This window comes from Mustela nigripes, chromosome 12, assembly GCF_022355385.1.
Source record: "Mustela nigripes isolate SB6536 chromosome 12, MUSNIG.SB6536, whole genome shotgun sequence".
NCBI lineage: Eukaryota > Metazoa > Chordata > Mammalia > Carnivora > Mustelidae > Mustela > Mustela nigripes.
The window spans coordinates 40,734,662-40,756,845 of NC_081568.1; the positions used below are offsets into that span (position 1 = coordinate 40,734,662).

The 22,184-nt window shown below is 50.9% G+C and overlaps 1 protein-coding gene and 1 long non-coding RNA gene across 4 annotated transcripts in view; one reads left to right on the forward strand and one right to left on the reverse strand.

The window, feature by feature from the left end:
* Positions 1–15,109, forward strand: part of ABLIM3 (actin binding LIM protein family member 3) — a 108,639-nt gene extending 93,530 nt beyond the window's left edge. The window contains exons 15-23 of one of the 3 annotated variants that reach the window (XM_059417125.1): positions 1,248–1,382; positions 2,690–2,754; positions 3,980–4,127; positions 5,354–5,383; positions 5,951–6,009; positions 6,832–6,892; positions 7,610–7,617; positions 8,155–8,235; positions 12,967–15,109. In XM_059417125.1, the coding sequence (XP_059273108.1) occupies positions 1,248–1,382; positions 2,690–2,754; positions 3,980–4,127; positions 5,354–5,383; positions 5,951–6,009; positions 6,832–6,892; positions 7,610–7,617; positions 8,155–8,235; positions 12,967–13,080 (701 nt within the window). In that variant the 3' untranslated portion in view covers positions 13,081–15,109. Of the gene's footprint in view, positions 1–1,247; positions 1,383–2,689; positions 2,755–3,979; positions 4,128–5,353; positions 5,384–5,950; positions 6,010–6,831; positions 6,893–7,609; positions 7,879–8,154; positions 8,236–12,966 lie in introns of those variants that run through there. The other 2 variants (XM_059417124.1, XM_059417123.1) reach the window with 2 other exon arrangements.
* Positions 15,110–15,393: 284 nt separating this feature from the next.
* LOC132027782 (uncharacterized) overlaps positions 15,394–22,184 on the reverse strand; it is an 8,949-nt gene continuing 2,158 nt past the window's right edge. Inside the window, exons 2-4 of the long non-coding RNA XR_009407205.1 lie at positions 19,895–19,984; positions 18,273–18,349; positions 15,394–15,440 (exon numbers count right to left, since the gene is read on the reverse strand). This is a non-coding gene — a long non-coding RNA (uncharacterized LOC132027782). The remainder of the gene's footprint in view (positions 15,441–18,272; positions 18,350–19,894; positions 19,985–22,184) is intronic.

Genomic DNA, 22,184 nt, shown 5'->3' on the forward strand with positions numbered 1-22,184 from the left:
TCCAGGTGAGTCTGTGAGCACATGCATATCTCTGTGTGGCTGTGGGGTACAAGCCATGCACCCCGAGGGGTCACAGAAAGGTACTGACCCTGACAAAGCCAATTTGTCCCGGAGAAGCCCCCCAGGTCTGCTACGCCTCAGGAATGTGTGTGAATTCTCCAGATGGGCTCTGAGGGGCAGCACCGGAGCAGGCTCAGGACAAGTTTGGAGTGGGGGTAGACTGCATGGATCAGTGGGCACATGAAAAGGCTGAATGGCATCCATTGGGGTGGGCAGAACCACCCAAGACCCCGGTCTAAGAGAATCTGCAAGCTCTAGAAGTTTTGGAAGCCAGTGCTGCAGGGGAAGGGTGCAGAGGCAGGAGCTGGCAAAGGGCCAAACCCAGACCCCTCTGCTGCTCTGGCAGTACAGGGTGTGGGACTGTCACTTCTCTCCTGAGAAACGTCAGGGGCCTGCTTGTTTCCCCAGCCCTCTCTCAGCCCTAGTCATCCTCTTGCCTGGCTTTGGGCAGGGCTAAAGTCGCTGCCCTGTCAAGATTGTGTCTGCACTAGGCCTGATGGTCCATGTGGTGGAAGCTTGAAGCTGGGTGGCACCGGATCCAGCAGGCCGGTTCAGACACTTACAGATAAGGAAACTGAGGCCGAGAAGGGTGGGATGTATCCAGTGTTACAACCAAGTTCAGTGGCAGAGCAGGGGCCAGAACCCAGCACTGCTGATTCCCTGTCCAATGCTCCTTTCTTTGGGACGTATTGTCTCCCTAGGCAAGGTCTGGCATTTCAGTGTGAGGAGAAAGTTGAGAGGCCACATGGCTCTCCTTGGCAGTTTCCACCCTAGGTACTGCTCAAATCCCAGACGAGGCAGGCTTTTAGAGGCTGAGGAAGCTAAGGGCCCAGGATCACCTGGGACCCATCCCATCTTACTTAGAGGAGCCATGGCCCTAATGTTCATTGGGAACAGACCTGGGAGTCCATGGGATGTGGTAGCAGGAGCCCTGAGCTGGGGTCTCATTCAAGTCTCGTCTACTTGCTGTGTGGGCTTCAGCAAGCCCCTACCCCTCTCTGGCAACCAGAGTCCCAGCTGTAACATGAGGGGCTGGGCCTCGGGGCTTTTCCAGCCCTGATGCTCTGAGGCCCCAAAGTGTCCTCACCCCCCTGCGCCACAGCTTGGCCGGGACAGTTAAACAGTGTTCAGCACGCTTTTCTAGGACACTCTGCTTCCCTGAAGCTCTTCCCTTGTTTCCTTTGCAGGTGATCTGTCAATAGCAACCAAGAGCAAAACGAGTGAAGACGTCAGCCAGGCCTCCAAGTACAGTCCAGCCTACTCCCCGGACCCCTACTATGCTGCAGAGTCCGAGTACTGGACCTACCATGGGTCCCCCAAAGGTAACGTGCCCCACAGAGGAGCCTGGACCCGAGCCTTGTCACCCACGCCAGGGACACAGGGTTAGGACGGCAGCCCCCTCCTTCCACGATCATTGATTTATTCATTCATTTAGCAAACATGTACTGAGGGCCAGCCTTGGGCTCTAGGGAATCACTCGAAAGCAAAATAGACCAGGTCCCTGCCCTTGTGGAGGAGATCTAGGTTCCGGCTGGAGAGGGAGGTAAGGTGCAGGAAGGAGGTGACACACGAGAGGTGGAAGACGATGGCAGGGGCGTGCTGTCTAGCCTGCAATGTGCCGAAAGCTTCTCAAAGTAGAGACTCAGCTGTCCCAGGAAGAGTGGTGCAGAGGTAGGTCAGCAGAGGACAGAATCACACCTGCAAAGCCCCCAGGTGGGAGGGCAGCTTCCCCTGGAGGAAGGAAAGACTGTCAGCTTAACAGGGGGCCAGAGAGAGGGGGAAGCAGGTGAGGGATAAGGGGCCAGATCCCACGAGGCTTTGTGCCCTAAAGCAAGGATTTGGGTCTCTCTCCTGAACAGTAGGAAGCCACTGAAGGTGACAGGGTCAGGTGTGGGGGTTTAAGACCTCACTTTGGCCATGGGGTGGAAAGCGGTTTGGAAGATAGAAAAGGCAGTTTGTATGAATGGAAGACTTTCGTAGACACCCTGCTGGGGTCTTCATGGTCCTTGGGAGGCCATCCCACCCAGTTGGGCATCTCGAGCTGCTTCTTTCAAGCACAGGGAGTGCATTTCCATCAAGCTCCTTTTTGATTCAGCACAAAACCCGTCCTAAATGAATGTTCATTCTGAGCAAATCTTCACAGGAGCTCAGAGACGGTCCCTTCCTTGCCCTCAGAAGAGTCTGCATTGGGAAAAGGAGCTAAGACACAAGCACAGCTACCCCCGAGGTAGACAGTCTGTCCCTGGGGTGGCTCCTTTCTCAGCCTGGCCCTGCCCCAGTCATGGCAAGATGAGCTCCAGCCCATCTAGGCTTCTGTCTTACCTAGGACAAAAAGAGGACGTCTCTATCCCACCAGCAGCAGCCAGAGGCCCAACATCGAAACTCATGAGCCATGTTGGGGCAATCAGTTTCACCTGCTCCTCACACCCAAGAATGGGAAGGGCTGCTGGGCCCCTCCATACAGGCAACCCAGGCAGAGGGGTGGTTCCCCAAAGTACACTCGTTCAGGGCCACTCGGCTAGAAGGGAAGCCCCCACCTGTAGAGGCTCAGCGTCCCTCTGTGCCCTCTCTCGGGGGCAGGCTGAATGAGGAGCACAAACAGGAGCTGATCCTAGCTGTCCTTTGGCAGCGGCCCGAGCCAGAAGGTTCTCATCTGGAGGAGAGGAGGAGGACTTTGACCGCAGCATGCACAAGGTAAGCAAGCTTCACCTGGACGAGATGAGGGTCTGATGATCACTTGCTGGTGACTGAAACCAAATTCAAACCCACTTACGGTAGAAAAAAGAAACATGTAGCTTTGCATAACCAGAAAGTCAAACAGTAGGAGGAGTTTCAGGTATGGCTGGATCCAGCTGCTCAGCAAACTGCCTTAGGAAAGCTGTCTCTCTCTTCTCCTGGGCTGGCTCACTGCTTCGTTGGCCTCACGCAGGCTCTCCATGCTGGCAAGTGGCTGCCGGCAGCTTTCGTGCACTGCTGGTTAGGAGTGGAAAGTGGTATGGTTTGGAGGGTCCTCAGAAAGTTAAACACAGAACTACCCTATGACCCAGCCATTGCCCTCCTGGGGATTTACCTGGAAGAACTGAAAACCAGGCCTCAAACAAGCACATGTCCTTGATCTCCCCAGAGGCACTAGTCACACGGGCCAAAAGGGGGAAGCGCTTAAATGTCCATCCGCCCACAAATGGAGACGCAAAATGCAGTACATCCGTATAATGGACTGTTAGCCAGGCATAAAAAGGAATGAAGGATGGGTACAGGCCACAGTGTGGACAAACCTTGAAGACATTATGTTGAGGGAGAGAAGTCAGACACAAAAGACCACATATGGGATGATTCCATTTATATGAGATGCATGCACAGAATAGGCAAAGCCACAGAGCCAGACATAGACTGGTGACTACCAAGGCCTGGGAGGGGAGGGAGAGAGGGAATGACAGTTTACTGGGTCCAGGGTTAATTTGGGGGGGCGGGTGGCTTAAAACTGTTTGGAACTAGACAGAGATGATGTTTGCACCAAATGCAACTGAAGTGTTTAGTCCAAAGTGGTTAATTGTATCTGATGTGAATTTCACTTCAATAAAAAATGTTTTTAAAAAGATGTGTGCTAGGAACAACAGCTAGAGTCCCAAGGAAGACCCCCCCAGGCACTGCTGGAACCTTCTGCCCACCTGCCATGAGGCACTCAGGCTTTGGGTGCCCTCCACCAGACCCACCTCCCCTCCCCAGCCCACAGGACCACTTGTGGAAGAGAGGCGAAGTCCCAAAGGAAGCTGTGAGGCCATAGGGAGGGAAGGACGCTGGGAAGGCAAGAATGACAGAGGTTCCCCGGAATCTGGCCACCCAGCCTTTGTCCTTAGCCTGTTCTGTTTCATGTTCTCTGCTTCCTTCCCACTTCCTCTTGTTCCTCCCGCATGTCCAGCTCCAGAGCGGAATCGGCCGCCTCATTCTGAAGGAGGAAATGAAGGCCCGGTCCAGCTCCTACGCGGATCCCTGGACCCCACCCCGGAGCTCCACCAGCAGCCGGGAGGCCCTGCACACGGCTGGCTATGAGATGTCCCTCAATGGCTGTAAGCTCCACCCTGGAAGTCTGCCGGGCTGGGGGCACTTCCTCTCAACTCCCTCAAAGAGTCTGAACTCCTATGGCCTTGCTTGGGTCTAGCATATGGACTTGGTGAGGTGCTATATGGGGCACTAAGTAAGACCATATTCTGCCAAGAGCAGGCACTTGTTTCTTTGGGGCATCTGAAAGCTGTGACTTGAAGTCAGGTTCGGTGCAAAGGAAAATGTCTTCTAATTGTCTGAATGGCTCAAAGATATAAGGGACTGGCTCCTGAGGTAGTGAGCCCCTCATCACAGGAAGTAAACAAGCGGAAGCTTGGTACAAGAACTCTGCCCAGAGATCCTCTCATTTGTAAACGTCTCCCTGTTTCTGGACAAACACACGCTTCCCTCCTTTTCTTAACCCTGTGAGAGTCAGTCCTGCTGGGAAATCCTATCTCAACTCCATGAGATAGATAATCCTTATTACTCTTGGTCCTCACAAAGACTGGCAAGTAGAGGGATTATTATCACCCACTTTATAGACGAGAGACCGGAGTTTACTACTTGTCCGGGGTCAAAATCTGGTAAATGACAGAGCCAGGATCAGGTCCAAGTCAGAGGGACTCCAAGGCCATAAGCATTTCCCTCTTTACTGTACTGCATCTTGACTTGAGCTGAGACGGAAGATGATGGTGATGGTAAAGAAAACAAAGCCAGTTTCACTGAGGGTTTTGTATGTTGTCGAACACTGTGCTAATACCTCATGGTGCTATGTGTCTTACATTCTTTTCAATAACCCTATAAAGGAGACACCATCCCTCTCTGTTTTACTATGAGAAAAACCAAATCATGATTAAGTTATGTATAGAAGTTATGGCAGAGCCAGGCTAAATTGATGAGCCTGTTTCCCTGTTTGACCACTGAGGCATGCTGTTTTCAGTCCCTGGCTCTGGCCTCTGTGCAGTGCACCAAGGCAGCTCAAAGTCCAGTTCTGTTCAATGGCATCTGTATAGCAAATACCAGAGAGCACCTGCTTGCTTTGCACCAGGTGCTCGAGACAGGGGAGAGAGGATGCAGTACAGGTGCGGCAACTGGAAACTGACCAGTGAGAAAGGTGGTAGTGAAGGAGGCTCCTCCTCTCCACCAGCTAGGGTAGCCCAGCAATGGGAGCCACGTCTGTTTGTCCCCATGAACTTTCCACCATGTCCATCTGTCCCCCTGAAAGCTGATCTCTGGCTTTTTTCTCTTGCAGCCCCTCGATCCCACTACCTTGCTGACAGCGGTACGTTCCGCCTGCCCTACCTACAGCCTCTCACGTCCTGTGACAGCCAGAGCCGAGCTGGTTGCAGGTCCCCTGTAGCTGAGATGTCCCAACACAGTCCTGATCTCATATGGTCCACTCCATTGTGTTTGTCAGATCTGGGCCTCCATCTTTGGCCCTGGAGCCAGGGTTGCCATACCCAATAGATCCCAGAGAGAAAGAACATGTATCTCTTCCACCCACCTGACAGTCTGCCTGTTTGGGCTCTGAGACCAACTCCAAATCCAGGGCCTTTGTCGAGCCACCTGTGGCCAGGACACAGGGGTTCATCACAGGACTATAGATATGTACAGGGTGAGGCCAGGAGACTGTAGGCATGGGCTTTGGGCGGGCCTGGAGTTCTGCCCCAGCGAGGCATCCCTGAGATGGTCAGTTGTTTGTAGAGCAGGGGGAAGAGCCTGTGGACTCTGCCCCTTCTAACTTCCCACAGAGTCGGGGAACAGTACTGGCCATGTGCAGCTGGACAGCCTCCGGGAAAGGGACCCCTGGCTTGGGACTCCTGGGAATTGTTTGGCTATTTCTTTTCAGACCCCCTCATCTCCAAATCCGCCTCCCTGCCTGCCTACCGAAGGAACGGGCTGCACAGGGTAAGAGAGGCTGTGCTGAGACGTCGCTCCCAAGATGTTGGCAATGCCGGCATTAGCTCCACACGCTCAGAGCCTAGACATGACTTTGGCTCACGCAACAGATATTTGTTGAAAGCTTTCATATACTCCGGGTACTTGGAATACATCAGTGACCCCTGCCCCTTGGAGCTTCTATTCTTGTAGAGAGAAACAAAAAGGAGGTAGTAAATAGTATGCAAGTCACACTAGAGAGACTGTAGAAGATAATAATGTGCTAAGGAAAGAAAAAAGAAAGAAAGCAGGATAAGGATTGGCAGTTTTGGGCAGGGGGCAACTTAAAATTTTATTTATTTATTTATTTTTAAAGATTTTATTTATTTATTGGAGTGAAAGCATGCAGGAGCAGGGAGGAGGGGCAGAGGGAAAGGAAGAAACAGGCTCCCTGTTGAGCAGAGAGTCTGATGCAGGGCTCCATCCCAGGACCCTGAAATCATGACCTGAGCCGAAGGCAGCGGCTTAACCGACTTAGCCACCCTGGTGGCCCTTGTGATTTTAAATGGAGCTGCCAGGGCAGTTTTCATAGGAAAAGTGGTACTAGAGTAGCAAAAGAAAGCATGAAATGTAGTTCACCAAGAAATGACTATTTATTGAGTCCCAAATGCGTGCCAGCCCTAGGCACCAGGGATGTGGCCGCGAGTAAGTTCACCCTGACTTGAGACCGAGGCTGCTCTGAGCAGGACCACATCCCATCCATCCCGGGGCCATATACGGGAGGTGGGGGAGTGCTTCAGGGAGGCAGCTGTGAGCTTGCTCAGGCCAGCCCTGGCTCTGTCTCCCCTGCAGACACCCAGCGCAGACCTCTTCCATTATGACAGCATGAACGCCGTCAACTGGGGCATGCGAGGTGAGTGCCAGCCTCTCCTGGGACTCGCAGCAGCTTTGGGCGCCCTGCTCATAACTGTGGCTTGACCTTCCACCAATAGTCACTACAGATTCTGGCCCCCATGCTGGGCTCCGTCCAAACCCCCCGAGTTCCCACACTCCCTTTCACTTCCCATTCCCTCCCTTTTCCCCTCCTCTTCCCTCATCCTCTCGAGTCCCTGGCCTTGGGTGATCTCCAGGCCATCTGTCCCATCTGGGTTCCCAGAGCCATTGCAGAGTCGTACTGCCGAGCTAGAGTTGCCTGCCAGCCCCGGGCGGAGGGAAACACTCAGAGCCAAATGCACATTGTTCCCGGCAAACGTTCCATGAGCTTCATGCTCTCTGCCAGTGACACTCCCCTGCCGGCCTCCCCGCCAGCTCCTACAAGCAGGCTCAGGCAGGAGGACAAACTTACATCAAAACACGGGGGGACTCCTCCGGAGGATGGAAGACCTTGCCCAAGTGCTTCACAATCTCAGAGTCTTCTTATTTCTATTCTAATTACCTCAAAAGTCATTTTTGTTCTAAAACCCTGTATCTGGCTCAGCCCAACCCCTCTCTCCAGCCATCCGCTGTGCTCCTCCCAGGCGTGATTCAGGGTGAATTCGACAAGGAACCTCTAAGACCAAGACTAGTGTTGTGATGCAAAGCAAAAAGCCAATGTATTTCCATTTTGTGTGTCTCTCTTTTCTCTCTGCAGAGTACAAGGTAAAGGAGACACAGAGACACTGGGGGTCCCACCACAGATGCTGCTACACTGGGACCCAGCAGGAAGATGTCAGCACTATCTACTCAGGGAAGGGATATCAAATAAATAACCTCAAGGTTTCTCTTCAGGCCAGCATTTCCAGCCCCTCTTTGGCCTCCTTTCCCTGAATTCTGCCCTATCTTTCTTGCCCACTAAAATCAGACAATTCCCAGTGGGCCTCATAGACTTTCTGGAGGCTTGCCAGTCATCAGACATTAGACATTTACAATTATGAGGCCTTATGCCACGTTAATGTCAAATACCACCAAGCTCATTCCTGGCAGTATTACGGGACTCGGGTTTTCCCTTTGGAGAGAGGGTGCCTTGAGGTCGCCAGGCAACCCCAAGGAGAACAGACACAGCCCTTCCTTCAGACTTTCATTTCTGGCCCTCTCTGGGGAAGGGATGATGCCCAGACACAAAATGTGGCTGGAGGGACCAGCCCACCGCCTTCAGCCAGCCTGGTGCCCCACCCCCACCCCATCCTCTCTCCTCAGATCTACCCTTATGAACTGCTGCTGGTGACCACGAGAGGAAGAAATCGGCTGCCCAAGGATGTGGACCGGACGCGTTTAGAGGTGAGTCTAGAAAACTCAGCAGGAACCTTTGGGTTTGAAGGGATTCTAGAAGTTACCTGATGTAACCCAGCTCGGGAGGTCCAGCAGAATGAAGAGCTTTAAGGTCATGTAGCTTGTGGAAAAGAGCAGAGATGCCAACCTGGTGTCTTTAGCCTAAGACTAAACATTGCTGTGCTGCCTTCTCAATTCAATTAGCGTCTGTGGCACACAGCTATGTCCTGTCCTACCTGATGCATCTATAGACAGAAGACAAGAGCTGGTTTTGGTCCCTGCCCATGGGGGCCTGCAGGCTGGTGGATAAGAAAAACACAGCCCTGGTTTCCTGCAGAATGGTACAGAAAGCTGGTGCTCCTCGTGGGGATCATGGGGTAGTCAGCACTGTATACAAGATAAAAGCATAAGATAATCTCACAGCAGAGCCCAGTCCAGCCCTGGTCCTGCCATCCCTAGGCAGTCAGCTGAGCCCAGTAACAACCTCTCCAAACCGTAATTCTTTCCTCTATGGAGAGGGGCAGTTGTGTTCCTTCAAGCTGCCAGTGAAGTAAATGAGACACTAGCCACAGAGCCCTTGGTACAGAGTCTTGTGTTCTCCTGGGTGCACAGACTTCGAAGGAGCAGGTTTGGGGTGGAGAGGGGAAGGAGAGCATCATGATGAGCAGGACAGCATCAATCAAGCACAGAGGGAGGGCTGAACATGGCATGGGGCTTTCCAGCAGTCCACTCCACTTGGCCTGGAGTTCCAGGCCCTGGGCCCCTGATCCTAGAACACACTCTGCCCTTTCTATCATGCCTCTCCCTGCCTGTCCCTCTCTTAGAAGACCCTTCCCAACTTGCCAGCCTCCTCATTCCTCAGGGCCCCCCTGCAGAGATGCCTGTGTCCCAGAGCCCCCCAGACCTTCTTCCCAGGAAGCGTCCCTCACCCCTCCTCCAGCCTCGCTCAGCCCTGTCTTGGGAGTGGAGATCAAGCACCTCTTGTCCTTCCTTTGTATCAGATCACTGGGCTATCCACTTCCTCTGTGTGACAAAGATGGTCAGTCCTCTACCATGAGGCCTGAACCAGGGGAAGTACTGGAAAATGTTAAGTTGAATGCAGGTTTCTAAGAGAGGAGGTTCAGCACCCCTTGGGATGAGCATATCAACCACCGTTCACCTGGCTGCTAAGAATTTGTCCAGAATAAAGGGTTGGGGCTGAGGGAAGGGAATGTAAGCAAGCCAGGAAGCTCTGTGAGTCCTTCCAGGTCTAGCATGCTGGGTTAGCAGCCTAGCAAGTGGGTGATTATCCCCACATTTATAACAAGGGTCTCCCTCACCGTCTAGCAGTGAGAAGCTGCCGGTGCTGAAGGGGACAGCTCCCAGGGCAGCTCAGTGGAACCTGCATTGAGGGATGGAAACCTGTTTGATCCTGGAGGACCAATCGCCCTCTTACATCCTCCAGGACTCCCAGAAGCTCTGGCCAGGGAATGGTAACATCCCCTAAGAATCAGAAGCCTCCTAAAAATACCAGTACTGCGCCTCAGCCTAGACCAGTGAAACTGCAATCTGGGGAAGGAGCTCAGGCACTGACTGGTATTTTTCAGAAGCTCCCAGGGATGTCTAACAGGGAGCCTGAGCTGAGACCACACGCCTACAAACACTGCTCAAGGACGGGACTGAAGAGCTCCTCAGGGAGCTAAGAGTGTAGATTGTCTTCACCCAAAAGATATGGATTAGAAGCCTGTTATATAGACCAGGTCCTGTTCTAGGTGCTTACAGAACATCAGCGAATAAAGTAAGGTGCCTTCTCACTTGAGAAGACAGACCCCAAATGACACAAATCTTCTAGAACATGGAACCTAGTAGGGCTGAGGGGAGAAGTAAAAGGAGAGCAGAGAATTGGAGGTTAGATGGAGAGGTAAGTGGCCGTGTCAAATCAGGTGGTCAGAGCAGATCTCCCTGCCTGACCAAACAAAGACTCAAAATAGGAAAGGGAGTTAGCCATGCTTATATAAGGAGGAAGAGCACCCCAGGCAGAGGGAACAGCCTCTGTGAAGGCCCTAGCAAGTGGTGAGTGTGGCTGGGTCAGTGAGCACAGGGAAGAGGTCGAGGGGGGAAATGAAATCAAAGGAAATGAGGACCAGACTCCACCATGGGACAGATACATAAGATCGTTACAGGGGTGAGAGTGAACAGCCTCTGAGTGCTTCCCGAATCTGGGCCATTGTCCATGACCCGCACTATCTCATTCACCCTCGATGTATCCAGGAGGTAGGTGCTAGGATGTTCCCACGTTCCGGAAGGGGAAATCGAGGCTCAGTGGGGTAAAGTAACTTATCCAAGGTCACACACCCATATTTGCCTGGCTTTAAAGCCTGTGTACTTCACCTTTATGCTTTCAAGTCTGTGTAGAATGTCAAAGGGAAAGTGCTGGCATTGGGTGCTTTAAACTCACAAGAGAAAGGAGGATCCAGGTGGCCCTCCACAGAGGGAGAGCAGAAGTGCCCTGGCCTCCTCCAGGGTGAGGACACCATCCAAAGGTTGAGTCAGCCATTCCTTGGCAACAAAACTCATGAAAAAGATTTTTGGGCACAGCAGAGAAAATGACCTAGAGAATCAATAGTAACCCCATCACCCTCCAATAAAAAAAAGAACAGATGAGACTAACTGACAGTTCCCCTCAGTCTTTACGGTGGAAGGAGCCGAGAACAGAACTTTCCCGTGTCCACAGCATTTCTCAGCCCTCGCTTGAGAGCAAGCGAGACAAATACAGACACGGCCACAGCGTGAATGAAGGAAGGCACTGTCTGGCCTGGCAGGGGCTGAAGGGGTCCAACAACCAAATGTGATATGTAGATGCTGTTTGAAGCCTTATTCAAACAGCCAAATCATAAAAAGACATTTTTGAGACAATGAAAGGCATTTTATTATGAGCAGGTATTAGGTAATTGTGAGGAATTATTGTCAGTTGTTTTTAAGTTTGCTCATGCCCTCATGTCTACCTAAGAAAATATCCAGTAAGGTCTGCTATCTCTGGGGGAGACATGTAGGACACTAGAGAGGCAGGAATCCACACAATGTCTAAAGTGTGCTTTGAAATACTTCAGCAAAATACAAAAGGTGAAGGAAATGTGACAGACTCTTGGTAACTACTGAATCTGGGTAATGGGCATGGGTGTACACTGTGCTATTTTCTCCTCTTTGAGTATTTTTGAAATTTTTCATAATAGAAAGATTTACTTATGAATTTTTAATGGGATTGGCCAAGGGGGCAAACAGAGTGCACTGTGTTTGCAAGCCGAAGGCCTGGCCTTTGGTCTCAGCTCTGCTACTCACCCAGGCCCCTTTCTTCCCTCCCTCTTGGTTAAGTTAGTCATTTTAACTCTTTGACTTTTGGTTTTCTCATCTTTTTTTTTAAGGATTTTATTTATTTATTTGACAGAGATTACAAATAGGCAGAGAGGCAGGCATAGAGTGAGGGGGAAGCAAGCCCTCTGCTGAGCAGAGAGCCCCATGTGGGGCTCGATCCCAGAACCCTGAGATCATGACCTAAGTCAAAGGCAGAGGCTTTAACGCACTGAGCCACCCAGGCACTCCGGTTTTCTCATCTTTTAATTAGAGAGAAATAATGTCCGATTTTCAGAAGGGTTGGAAAGTTTAACTGAGAAAATGGGGGCAACCATACAGTCATGGGCATGGCAGAAAAGCAATGCAAGGAATTGCTGGTGTTATTAAACGCTCTCAGGTATTGAAAAACCAGCTCAAAGCCTCCAGCAACCAAGGATATCTATCAAAAGTATCAAAGTTACCTTTGCTTCAAGATCCGGAAATGTGACCAAAATATTAGTTCACACAGGTGAGAGAATTGGCTCATTATGGTGTGGCCATATACCTAATTCTCAGGAAATCTCCTTCAATATTCAATGAGCTAACGTGATTGCTACCAACAGATCATCTCAGGGATTCCCGTAGGTTTTCAGGGAGGATATATACCCTATATATCTCTCTTCAAACAGAATTTAAATTTTTATTTTGAAGAATTTCAGACCTCCAGAAAAGTTGCAAGAAGAGTGAAATGAACATCCTTCTACCCTTGGCCTAAATGTGAATTGTTAACATTTTGCCACATTTCAGGTGCCATATATTTCTAACTGGGAGAGCTTTTGACAATGTATCAACCTTAAAGACTGTTTGAAAGGGCAGGAGGAAGAACAGGCAGAAAGGAGGGGGGAAACCTGCCAAGGAAGGCAGAACAATGTTTCATTATATGGTATATTTGTTTTCATGTAAGATAGATATGAAAGGACATTTCAGTGGGTAGAAAGTAGGAACAGCAGGTTTTTTTTTTTCATTGACTGGAAAAAGGAAGGAATAACCTTCCAGCTCATTTGTAAAAAATAGTAACAAGAGGAAGTACACCCTAAAATCGTGGCCACACCCCCTTTTACTCCCAAAGTTAGGATGTGGACCGGTGAGGTCCGCCAGGATGCATCGAGAGGCACTTAGGTGAAGCCAAATTCCCACCTAAGTCTGGGCAGGGGAGGCCCCCATAGACCAGCTACAGAGGCCCCTCCCGGGAAACATCTTTGCACACAGTCTCGCATTCACCAACTACTCATCCCACGCGTCCGCGGGTCTGTGCCAAGTACGGCACAGCCAGAGGAAACACCCAAGGTCCCCTTCTGCCAGCACCTGCCCCCAGTCTCCACCTGTCGTCCTCACGCTGTTCCCTCTCTGTGCCCTCCCACCTCTCTTCAGCGCCACCTGTCTCAGGAGGAGTTCTACCAGGTCTTCGGCATGACCATCTCGGAGTTTGACCGGCTGGCCCTCTGGAAGAGGAATGAACTGAAGAAGCAAGCCCGGCTGTTCTAGGCAGAGGCTCTATAAATATATATGCATTTATATAAAGATACATGTAAAATCTCTATACTGAAGCTTGGTATAATCCTCTCTTGTGTAATGGGACACACTGCCAGCCATGAGACTTGCTTTTCTGTACTGTCAGGCAAGCCCACGTCATCGAGATATTTTTATGCTCCTTACTTTCTCTTTTCTAAGTGCTCTGGGGTTCGGGAAGGGATTTGAGGAGACTCCCATCCTTTTACTGGGGATCCTTTTTATACTGAAACATCTGTCCTAACCTGAGTCCCCCAAGGTCCAACTCTCTTTCCTAAAGGAGGTGCCTGAAGAAGTCTCTCTTCTCTCTGCTTCTCGGCTCTCTCCCCAGTCTCCAGGGTGGATGCTGACCAGGCAGTTTCCACACCTTACTGGCCCCAGAGGGGCCCTCCCACGGGAGGATCCACAGTGATCTCCCAAAGTCACCGAGCACCATGGAGAGCCCGTGAAGAATTCTCCCATCTCCCCCATTTAGGAGTTCGGTGCTCTCTGGGGGTGATGCCCTTAGCTGTGTGGGCCTTGGATCTACTCACTACAGCAGCAAACGAAGTGGTTCGGGCCTGGGCCTCTCTGCAGCTTCTCAGTCCTCCTCCTCCTGCCCTTGGCCCTAACTTCAACCCAAGTCACATGGTAGGAGGAGAAAAGTCATTTCCCTTCCCTCCAACACCTCCAACTGGTCCCTTTGCCTGGCCCCGATGTGGAGATGAGAGGGAAGGCGTGGGAGCCGGCCACAGGAGCCGGAGCAGGGCACCTGTTGGAACTGGAGCTGCAGGACCTTTTGCAACCCTCCTCTCACCCTCACTGCCCCCAGCACCACCTCCTAACCCTTCCCCCCCTTCAGAGGAGAGGCCCATTATTACGCCTTACTACGATCTATGTGCCTGACAACTCAACACACCACAGGGCTAACTTTCCCATCACAGTTCCAACAGAACAGCTAGACAACCTCTAACTCCCCTCCAAACATAATACAGGCCATGTCCCAAAGAAAGCCGCCTGGTCTACATCTGCAGGCCCCTGGGCTAGAAGGGCAACCGAAGCTGTCCCTCACCAGTCAGTCATTGGCTCCCACTGCAAAGTTGGCCATGTTTCCTAGGGGAAGCCTTTGGAAGAATGGCTGCTCATGGAATTCCAAAATGAAGCATTTGCCAACAGTGCGCATGACCACCCTGGATTTCCCCAGCGGCTGCCTTTCCTGCCCTCTGGCCTTCTTGAACAGCGATGAAAGCTTGACTTTAACTTCTCTCCTCCCTTCCCCCAAACCTTTGAACCCCGGCCCCCAGTTGGCTATGTGTGGTGGGGTCTGTTCCTCCCTGGAGATGCCTTGATGTAGATCATGTTGAGGTCACGGAGGGAAGACGAAGAAGTGGAAATAACCATTATGACTCTCAAGAGGCTGGTGTCGTGACCTGGCAAATAGAGAACTGACTCCAATCCAGCGAACCCTCACTGAGCCCCTGCTAACGCTGAGCACCTGCTGTATCCTGAGCACCGAGGGGGGAGGGAGGTGGGGACACTGAGATGATCAGCACGGGATCTGGACTGGGGGGCACGCCTGCTAGCACTGGGTGTCGTCGGACATGGACTCGCATGTGATGGACGTAAGGCAGGAAGTGATGGAGATGGCATGAGAACGTGTTTGTGGGATTACCGAGAGGGCAGATGCAAGTTGGTGCAGACCAAGGAACTTTCTGGAAGAGATTGCATTTGAGCGACATTCAGGAAGGATCTCTGTAAACTGAGAGGAGACTGTAACTTGAAAGGGTGACAGGGTGAGGGGTCAGAAGGGGGTCTAATATTCTCTCACTTAAAACATCAACCCTCTCTGCAACTCTCCTTTTGGCCAGTGTCTTTCAACTGTCCTGACCCTTTAGAAATGTCCCCAGCCAGACACAATCATTGAAACTGCCTCATTATCACCGGTTGAGAACTTGGCAAGATGAAGGGCTTTTGTTATTGTTGTTGGGTATTTTTGTTTCCCATAAAAGCACATAATTCCAACCCAGACCCGTGTCCTTCGTTGTTTCTGGTATGAGTGGAAATGCGTGATATGGGAAGAGGCTGAACCATGCACATTTTCCAGAATAAAAAAGTCTAGGGAGCAGCTCTCTCTTGGCCTCAGTTTCTTCTTCTGTAAATTAAGAAAATGTGACAAGGTAAGCATCACCCAGAGTGTGTCCTGCAGAACGCAGGGTTCTGCAAGACCGTGGAGGACATGCCAACAAATATGGCTGTGATCCAGAAACTCACCAGAATAACAGTAGTTTGCTACTAAGTACTGACAGTGTGCCGAGCTCTCCACTGAAGACTTGGCACCCATCGTGTCATGTCAGCATCTGTAACAACCAAGAGGGAGGAAATAAGAATAATTCTTTGTATCTCACGGATGAGGAAACAGCTTTCAGGAGAACTTATAATTACCATGATGGAGCCAGAAGCCAACTCTAGCCTGTATGGGCTTAGAGAGACCAGCTTAGCCCCTCTTAGCAGTCAGGATGCTATCAGCTGCAAGGAGCACCTTCTTAAGAGTGATTAAACAAAGAGAGTTCATATTGTCCTGCACAACTGGGAATCCAAGTGCAGGGCTAATCAATTCAGGAGTTCAGGGATGCCATTGGGGGCCCAGGCTCTCCATATCTCTCCATTCCCCCATCCTTGGCTTTTGTCCCAAGATGGGACACCTCATGTTTGCAAAAATGGTGCCATGGCTCCAGGCATTGTGTCTTCACACCACAGCAAAATGCAGGAAAGAAATTTCCCTTTATGGGTCTCTTTTGACCAGTAAACTATCCCAGAAGACCTCAGTAGACTTCTCAGGTCGTACCAGCGCAGCTAGAGAACAGAAGGCTGTGATCCCGAACCAGCTGCCGTGGAGTCCCCTTGGGAGTTTGTGAGAAATGCTGAATCTCAGGCCGCACCCCTGACTTACTCGATCCACATCTGTATTTTACTAAGACTGCTGGGTGATTCACACACATAGTGAGGTTAGGGAAGTGCTGCTCTAAACCCTCCTCCTTTTATGGACAAGTTGCCAACACCTTGGAGCCAGCCTTCCTGAAGTTGGAGAAGGGAACCTTTTCGCCCTGCACATGACCTTTTTGAACCACTGGGGGGCAACCTCACATTAATAAAGCAGAACATAAGGGGGAGAGTGCAGAAATCACAGAATGTGAGAGCTTAAAGTCAATACAATGGCCGCTCTTCGCAGCCGCGGAAGCAGGCTCCCTGAGCATCTGAGCAGAGGAGAACAAGCAGCCAGCTCGCCTGCACTGGGGCCCGTCATCCTCACCAGGCCCCTGGAGCAGAAACGTGGGGCTAGCTGTGGAAGGGGTCAGCAGCTGCTGCTGGCCACTGAACAGAGCCACACATGGAGAAGAAGGGCTTGGAGTTCAAGGAGGGGAAAGCCTTCTTGCTAAAATCCATAGCAATGAACTTCACAGAACCATGCCAACTCCATGAATACCCCATGTGGAATTAAGTTGCTTCATTAAATGCTTCATTTCACATCAAACTTCAAGGTGCTCAAAATCTTGCCTCCACAATGACAAATACCTACTTATATACTGAGCCAAGAGCTGCTGCCAACCCATGCAAGAGCCCTGGAGTGAGACTTTCAATAAATAAAACCCTGAAGCTATGAAGACGAGGGCCAGCCTCTCATTATCCCCAACCCCAGGAACCCACACCCTCTTCACCTGCCCTGATCCAAGATAGTGGGCAAAGGAACACAGAGGGGAGAGAGTAAAGGCTTGCCGTCTCTCTCTCTCTCTCTCTCTCTCTCACACACACACACACACACACACTCACACGGTTAGTCCTCAGGGCAAATTAAGGCCAAGTGTGCAGAAGAATCAGGTCAAAAGTAAGGGGACATCTATGCCCATGACCAAAAGTGTTTCCCAAATTTTGGTTGCTCAAACACAACCTTCTCAGCTGTCATCAGATTCTGGTCTTAATGGCTATTTGCCTGATATTTTTCTTTCCATTGACTCATACCTGATATCTCTATTTTAAAGCAATATCAGGGAAAGTATGGATTTATAAGGACCAGGGATGCGCTTTTAACACAAATGCAAATCAGTTGGTAACTCCTCAGATATGGTGGCCTGTGTAACACCAAAATCCATCCCACATTTCCAGCAAGAGTCTGAATTCTGTACTTTGGGAATTTCTCTGACAGAAGTGGGAGGGGAGAAGCTTTGTATTCCCTCAGTGTCTTCAGGCTGACTGGGCTTTAAGGAGCGGAAGGGAAAACAATCAGAAGATGCTGCACAGAGAAGAAACCACAAGCTACTTTGACAATCAAGCAGGGTCTGACTGACCCCTGCCCACCTCAGAGAGCCAGACAAGACTCTCGTACCGCTGGCTGTTTCCCAGGGGTTGGGCAGGTAGGAGGTCCCCGGACCTTGAAAAGTGTTCATTGGATAGAGTTCCTTCCCTGCCACCCCAGGCTGTAGAGCCTTTGTTTTTGTGGGTGCCATGATGAGCTTCAGCAGGGACATCATATCTCCCTGAGTGCTACTCCCAGCCTCCCCATTTACTGTGTGTGGGTTGTGGGCTACCCTGTGTCACCCCAAAATTCCTATGTTGAAGCCTTAACACTCAGTACCTCAAAATGTGTCTGTATTTAGAAGGAGAGCCTTTACGTGAGGTGCCTAGGGCAGCCCCTACTCCAACTAGCCTGGTAACCCTATAAGAACAGGAGATTGGGACACACAGAGACACCAGGTGACAGAAAGCCCATGTGAAGAAGCAGCAGGAGGGTGGCCTTGGAGGACACCTTGAACTTGGGCTTCCAGCCTCCAGATCTGTGAGAAAATAAATTTCCATGGTTTAAGCCCCTCCCCCCCCCCCCCCCGCCCTTCCTCCAGTCTGTGGGATTTTTTGGACAGCCCTAGCACACTAATATACCACGTGAAATCAGCTTGCAAAATAGGAATGAAAAACCCTACCCCTGGGTAGGGTTCATGGCAACACTCTGCCGGGGTGGACTTACTTCACAGGACGGTAAGGGTGGAATGGTGTACTTCAGGTTCTGTACCTGACTGCGAGGCAAGGGGCCTCCTGACCGCTGGGCATCTGTCGCTTTCCTAGATCAGGTTGTTTACCCGGACTACAGTGCCCCCTCTGGCCAGTTCTGGAACTGCAGGAAAAGAGGACTGACTCACCAACGCACTCTGTCCCTCTAAGGACTGGCAGGCCTTCAGCAGCGTGACCTCCTCTGCCACAGACTGGGACAGACCACCTGAAGGCGAAGATGAAGCAGAGGAAGGACAAGTCAGGAGCTGGAGACAAAGTGGAGGCTGCTCTGTTTGCCAGCCTCATCCCTTAGGCTCCCCAGTTACCCTCTGAGTGAATGAATTCCTTTTTTGGTTTAAGCTGGCTTGAGGTGTGATTCTGTCACTTGCCACCAGAGCAGTTGTGACCAGTACGCCGGCTCCTAGAGGAAATTAACCCTCACAGGGGAGTCTCAAGTGAAGTCTCCCACACCTTCTTGTGGATAAAGAATGTATTGTCCGTCTAACTCAGAGACAGGGTCTTTACTCACCTGGACCAAGAGAAACTGTCCTGAGCAATTTGTCCTTTGAACAAAATAGCACACTGTTTACCTTTTTAAAAATATACACACAAAATTCTACTGTGTGTAACAGTAGCTGGAAGCTCTGTTAGCCTTCTATTTAAGAATACAAGGTGTTGGGGTAGTTGGGTGGCTCAGTGGGTTAGAGCCTCTGCCTTCAGCTCAGGTCATGATCCCAGAGTCCTGGGATCGAGCCCCGAATTGGGCTCTCTGCTCAGCGGGGAGCCTGCATCCCCCTCTCTCTCTGCCTGCCAAACAAATTAAAAAAAAAAAAAAGAATACTAGGTGTTCTTGCAGGGAAGGCAAAAAATCTGGCAGAATCTATCTTTTCCAATGTTTTGATTTACATTAGACCCCCTGCAGGGGGCAGCCTGGGCATGTGGCTGTGATTTCAGTATCCCCTCGATTTCCAGCAGCATCTGACCACCTCTGCAGAGGAAACCCATGTTGATTACAAGAATAACTCACACTGACAATGGGGCAGGCACCGGATTGGGCCCCTGACTTATCTCATTTAAGCTTCTGGCTACTTCTTTTACCCTCCTGTTACAGATGAGGAAATTGAGCTCTAGATAAGTAACTCTCTCAAGGTTTCACAACTGTACATCACAAAGCCTGAACCTGAACTCAGGGATGTCTCACCCTGAAGCCCATGATTTGGCCACTGTACAACAAATCCCTCCCTCAACAGAGTGAGAGCTGAATTTGGAGGACACTTCTCTGGGCCGGGCCAGGCACCAAGCACGTTACGTACACAGTCGCACTGCAGGTTCACAAGCCCCATGAGAAAGCTATTGTTAGCCCCCAACTTTTCGATGAGCCATGAGGGTTCAGAGAGGTTGAAGATTGTGTCTTGGATCTTGCTCTTCCCCAGTGTGTCCTACAAATGGCAGAGAATGACATTATGGAGGCAGGAATGTGGCTCCCGTGACATCACGTCTGGAGTCCTGGGCACCACCCCTGGACCTGCCTCTTGGGCCTTGTGTGCTTTGGGTTGTAGTTTCCATAACTGACCAACGAAGAGACCATCTCAGCTAACATTTCCGGTTCCTCTCTGCTCTAAAGTTTTTCTGGATTTCCAGGATTCAGAAATTCCCTTTGGACTTCTGCAGCCTGGTCTCATCTTGCAGCATGGATATGAAGATGGGGCACACAGGGCAGCCTTTCAGAATAGAGGCAGCCCCTGCGGCAGTGTTAGGGGCTGGGCCTTACCTTGGGCTGTCGGGGTGGACGCACCCAGCTGGAAGACTCCCTGGAAGTCTTCGTGAAGCCATACTCTGCCTCGAGGTTCCACAAAGGTAGCTGTGGGCGCCATGAAGACCAGCTCACAATGTTTTCAAGCAACTGTAATTCATTACCAACCTTTTTAAATCAAGAGATTTTACACTAAAATCTGGATTTCTGGGTTTTCCAGAAAGGTTTAAAAGGGTGGCCTCTTGGGACCCATGTTCCTGCTGGCCACACCGGCCCACACAGCTGGCTATTGGCCCTTCTGAAAGCACAACAGGGCTCTCCTTGGCCATGGACCCAGTGCTCCCCCGACCCCTCACACATGCCTGTCCCCGGGCTGGCCTTTCAGGCTTTTCAGGATGGGAACCTCACAAATGGAGCCAAGAGAGCTCTTGTTTTTAAGAAAGGACCTGGAGAGAGGGGACAGGTTTCACGCAGCCTTTGGGCATAAAAACAAAAGCTCTTTTCCTCCAAACATAGCCAGAGCACTGGGCTCTGTTCACCACTGAAGCCGAACCTGGTGGCCTGGGTACAGGTAGGAAACCGGTTCCAGGGAACGGGAACCAGAATGTGTGACGGAAGGAGGGATTTTTAGCCATGAAACTCCTTCTCTTTCTCGCAACAGCCACCACCCAGATCTCTATCTGCTTTCCGGGGCCCGGGGTGGACCAGCAGACATGTGTCATTTCCCTGGGTAGGGGCCATAATGGCAACATTGTGCCGAGTGGAACAAGAGAAGTTTTCATCCAGCCACCAGCCCTGGGCAGACACTCGAGCAGGGGGCTCTGTGGCTCACTCTGCACAAAGGAGCTGGGGAGAGGGGCCCCAGGCCCAGGAGAAGCTCAGTGGGCTGGGCTGCCTGCCTCCAGTAGCACGCAGTAAGGCAGGGACGCAGAGACCAAGGGCTTGCAGAACACCTCACTGCGATCTCATCTCCCCCTGCAAATAAGTGAGCAAACAAACACTCCCAGAGGATCAAAAGCACCCTCCAGGACGTGTGCATTCAAGGAAGCCCAGGAGCCCTTGAGCAATTACTCACGGACTCACTTGCCAGTACTTACTATCACTCACTAGGTGCCGAGAACTGCACTAGGCTGTAGGGGTTTAGTGGGAAATAAAACACAGCACCCATCCTCGTGCTGCTTGCAATCTGGGGGACCAGGAAGAGGCAAAGAGAGAAGCAAGAAGGAAATGAAACATTGGTGACCCAACCAAAGAACTGAGATGCACAGAGCAACAGAGTCGGTTTAAGAACCCAGGTCTGAACACCCGACCTGTGGTTTTTCTGACTCTTCCCAGGGTCTCCTGAGCTGCTTGCCTGTAATGAAAAAGGGGGTCTGTGAAGAAGGCACCCAGAACACCAAAATAAGGAACTTGGGCTCTACACTGAGGGCAGAGGGGGCCAACACATCTTTTTACAGGGGATCTGATTGGAGTCGTGGAACATTCACTTTGGTATCCGTAGTGCAAACAGACCTAGAGGCAAGGTGACAGGGTAGAAGGTGAGAGTATGTTTCTTTTGCTGGGACGCAGAATCTTTAGCCTCCAAACTTTTCATTCCCAGGTCTTCCCAGCTCCACCTGATAAGCTGAGAATGAGACTGGGGAGTATCATTTGTTTCCATAAGACTGGGAGCATGGGGGTTGTTGAAAGCTTTCTTCCTGCTATTGTTCCCAGGATCAAATTTGATATCTTTTTACAGAGCCCGGAGCTCTCCACACAGAACGCTTTAGACAGCACCAGACAAATCTAGTACAGAAAGAAAAAAAAAATCCTCTCTGAGGGTCGCAGTCATGCAGAGACATGGGAAGGGAAGGAGGAAACAGAGCATCTACAACCTCCGTCCCAGTCCTTCACCGGCACTTACCACCCCACACCCCCCAATCACGACAAACCAAACGGCTTTGCAGGCACGTCCTGCTATCTTCCATCTCTGTGGCTCTGCTCCTACTGTTTGCTCTGCCTGTCATGGAATCCCCCACTGTGGGCTCACCCAAATATCAGCCATCCAGCGCTGCCTCCATAATTAGCAAGAAGTCCTCACCTTGTCTTGATGAACTTGAAGAGCACTTTATCTCTTCTCTGGCCCTTTTCACATAATAATCTGTTGCTCATTCATTTTGTACATATTTATCTCCTCTACGGGACTGTAGATTCCTTGAGGATAGAGCCCCTTCCTACTTCGTGTTAATTCTCCCTAAAAGAACTTGCCCAGAAATCAACACATATTCCTAAGTGAACTGATGAAACGTGGTGTTGTTTTTATGGTGAT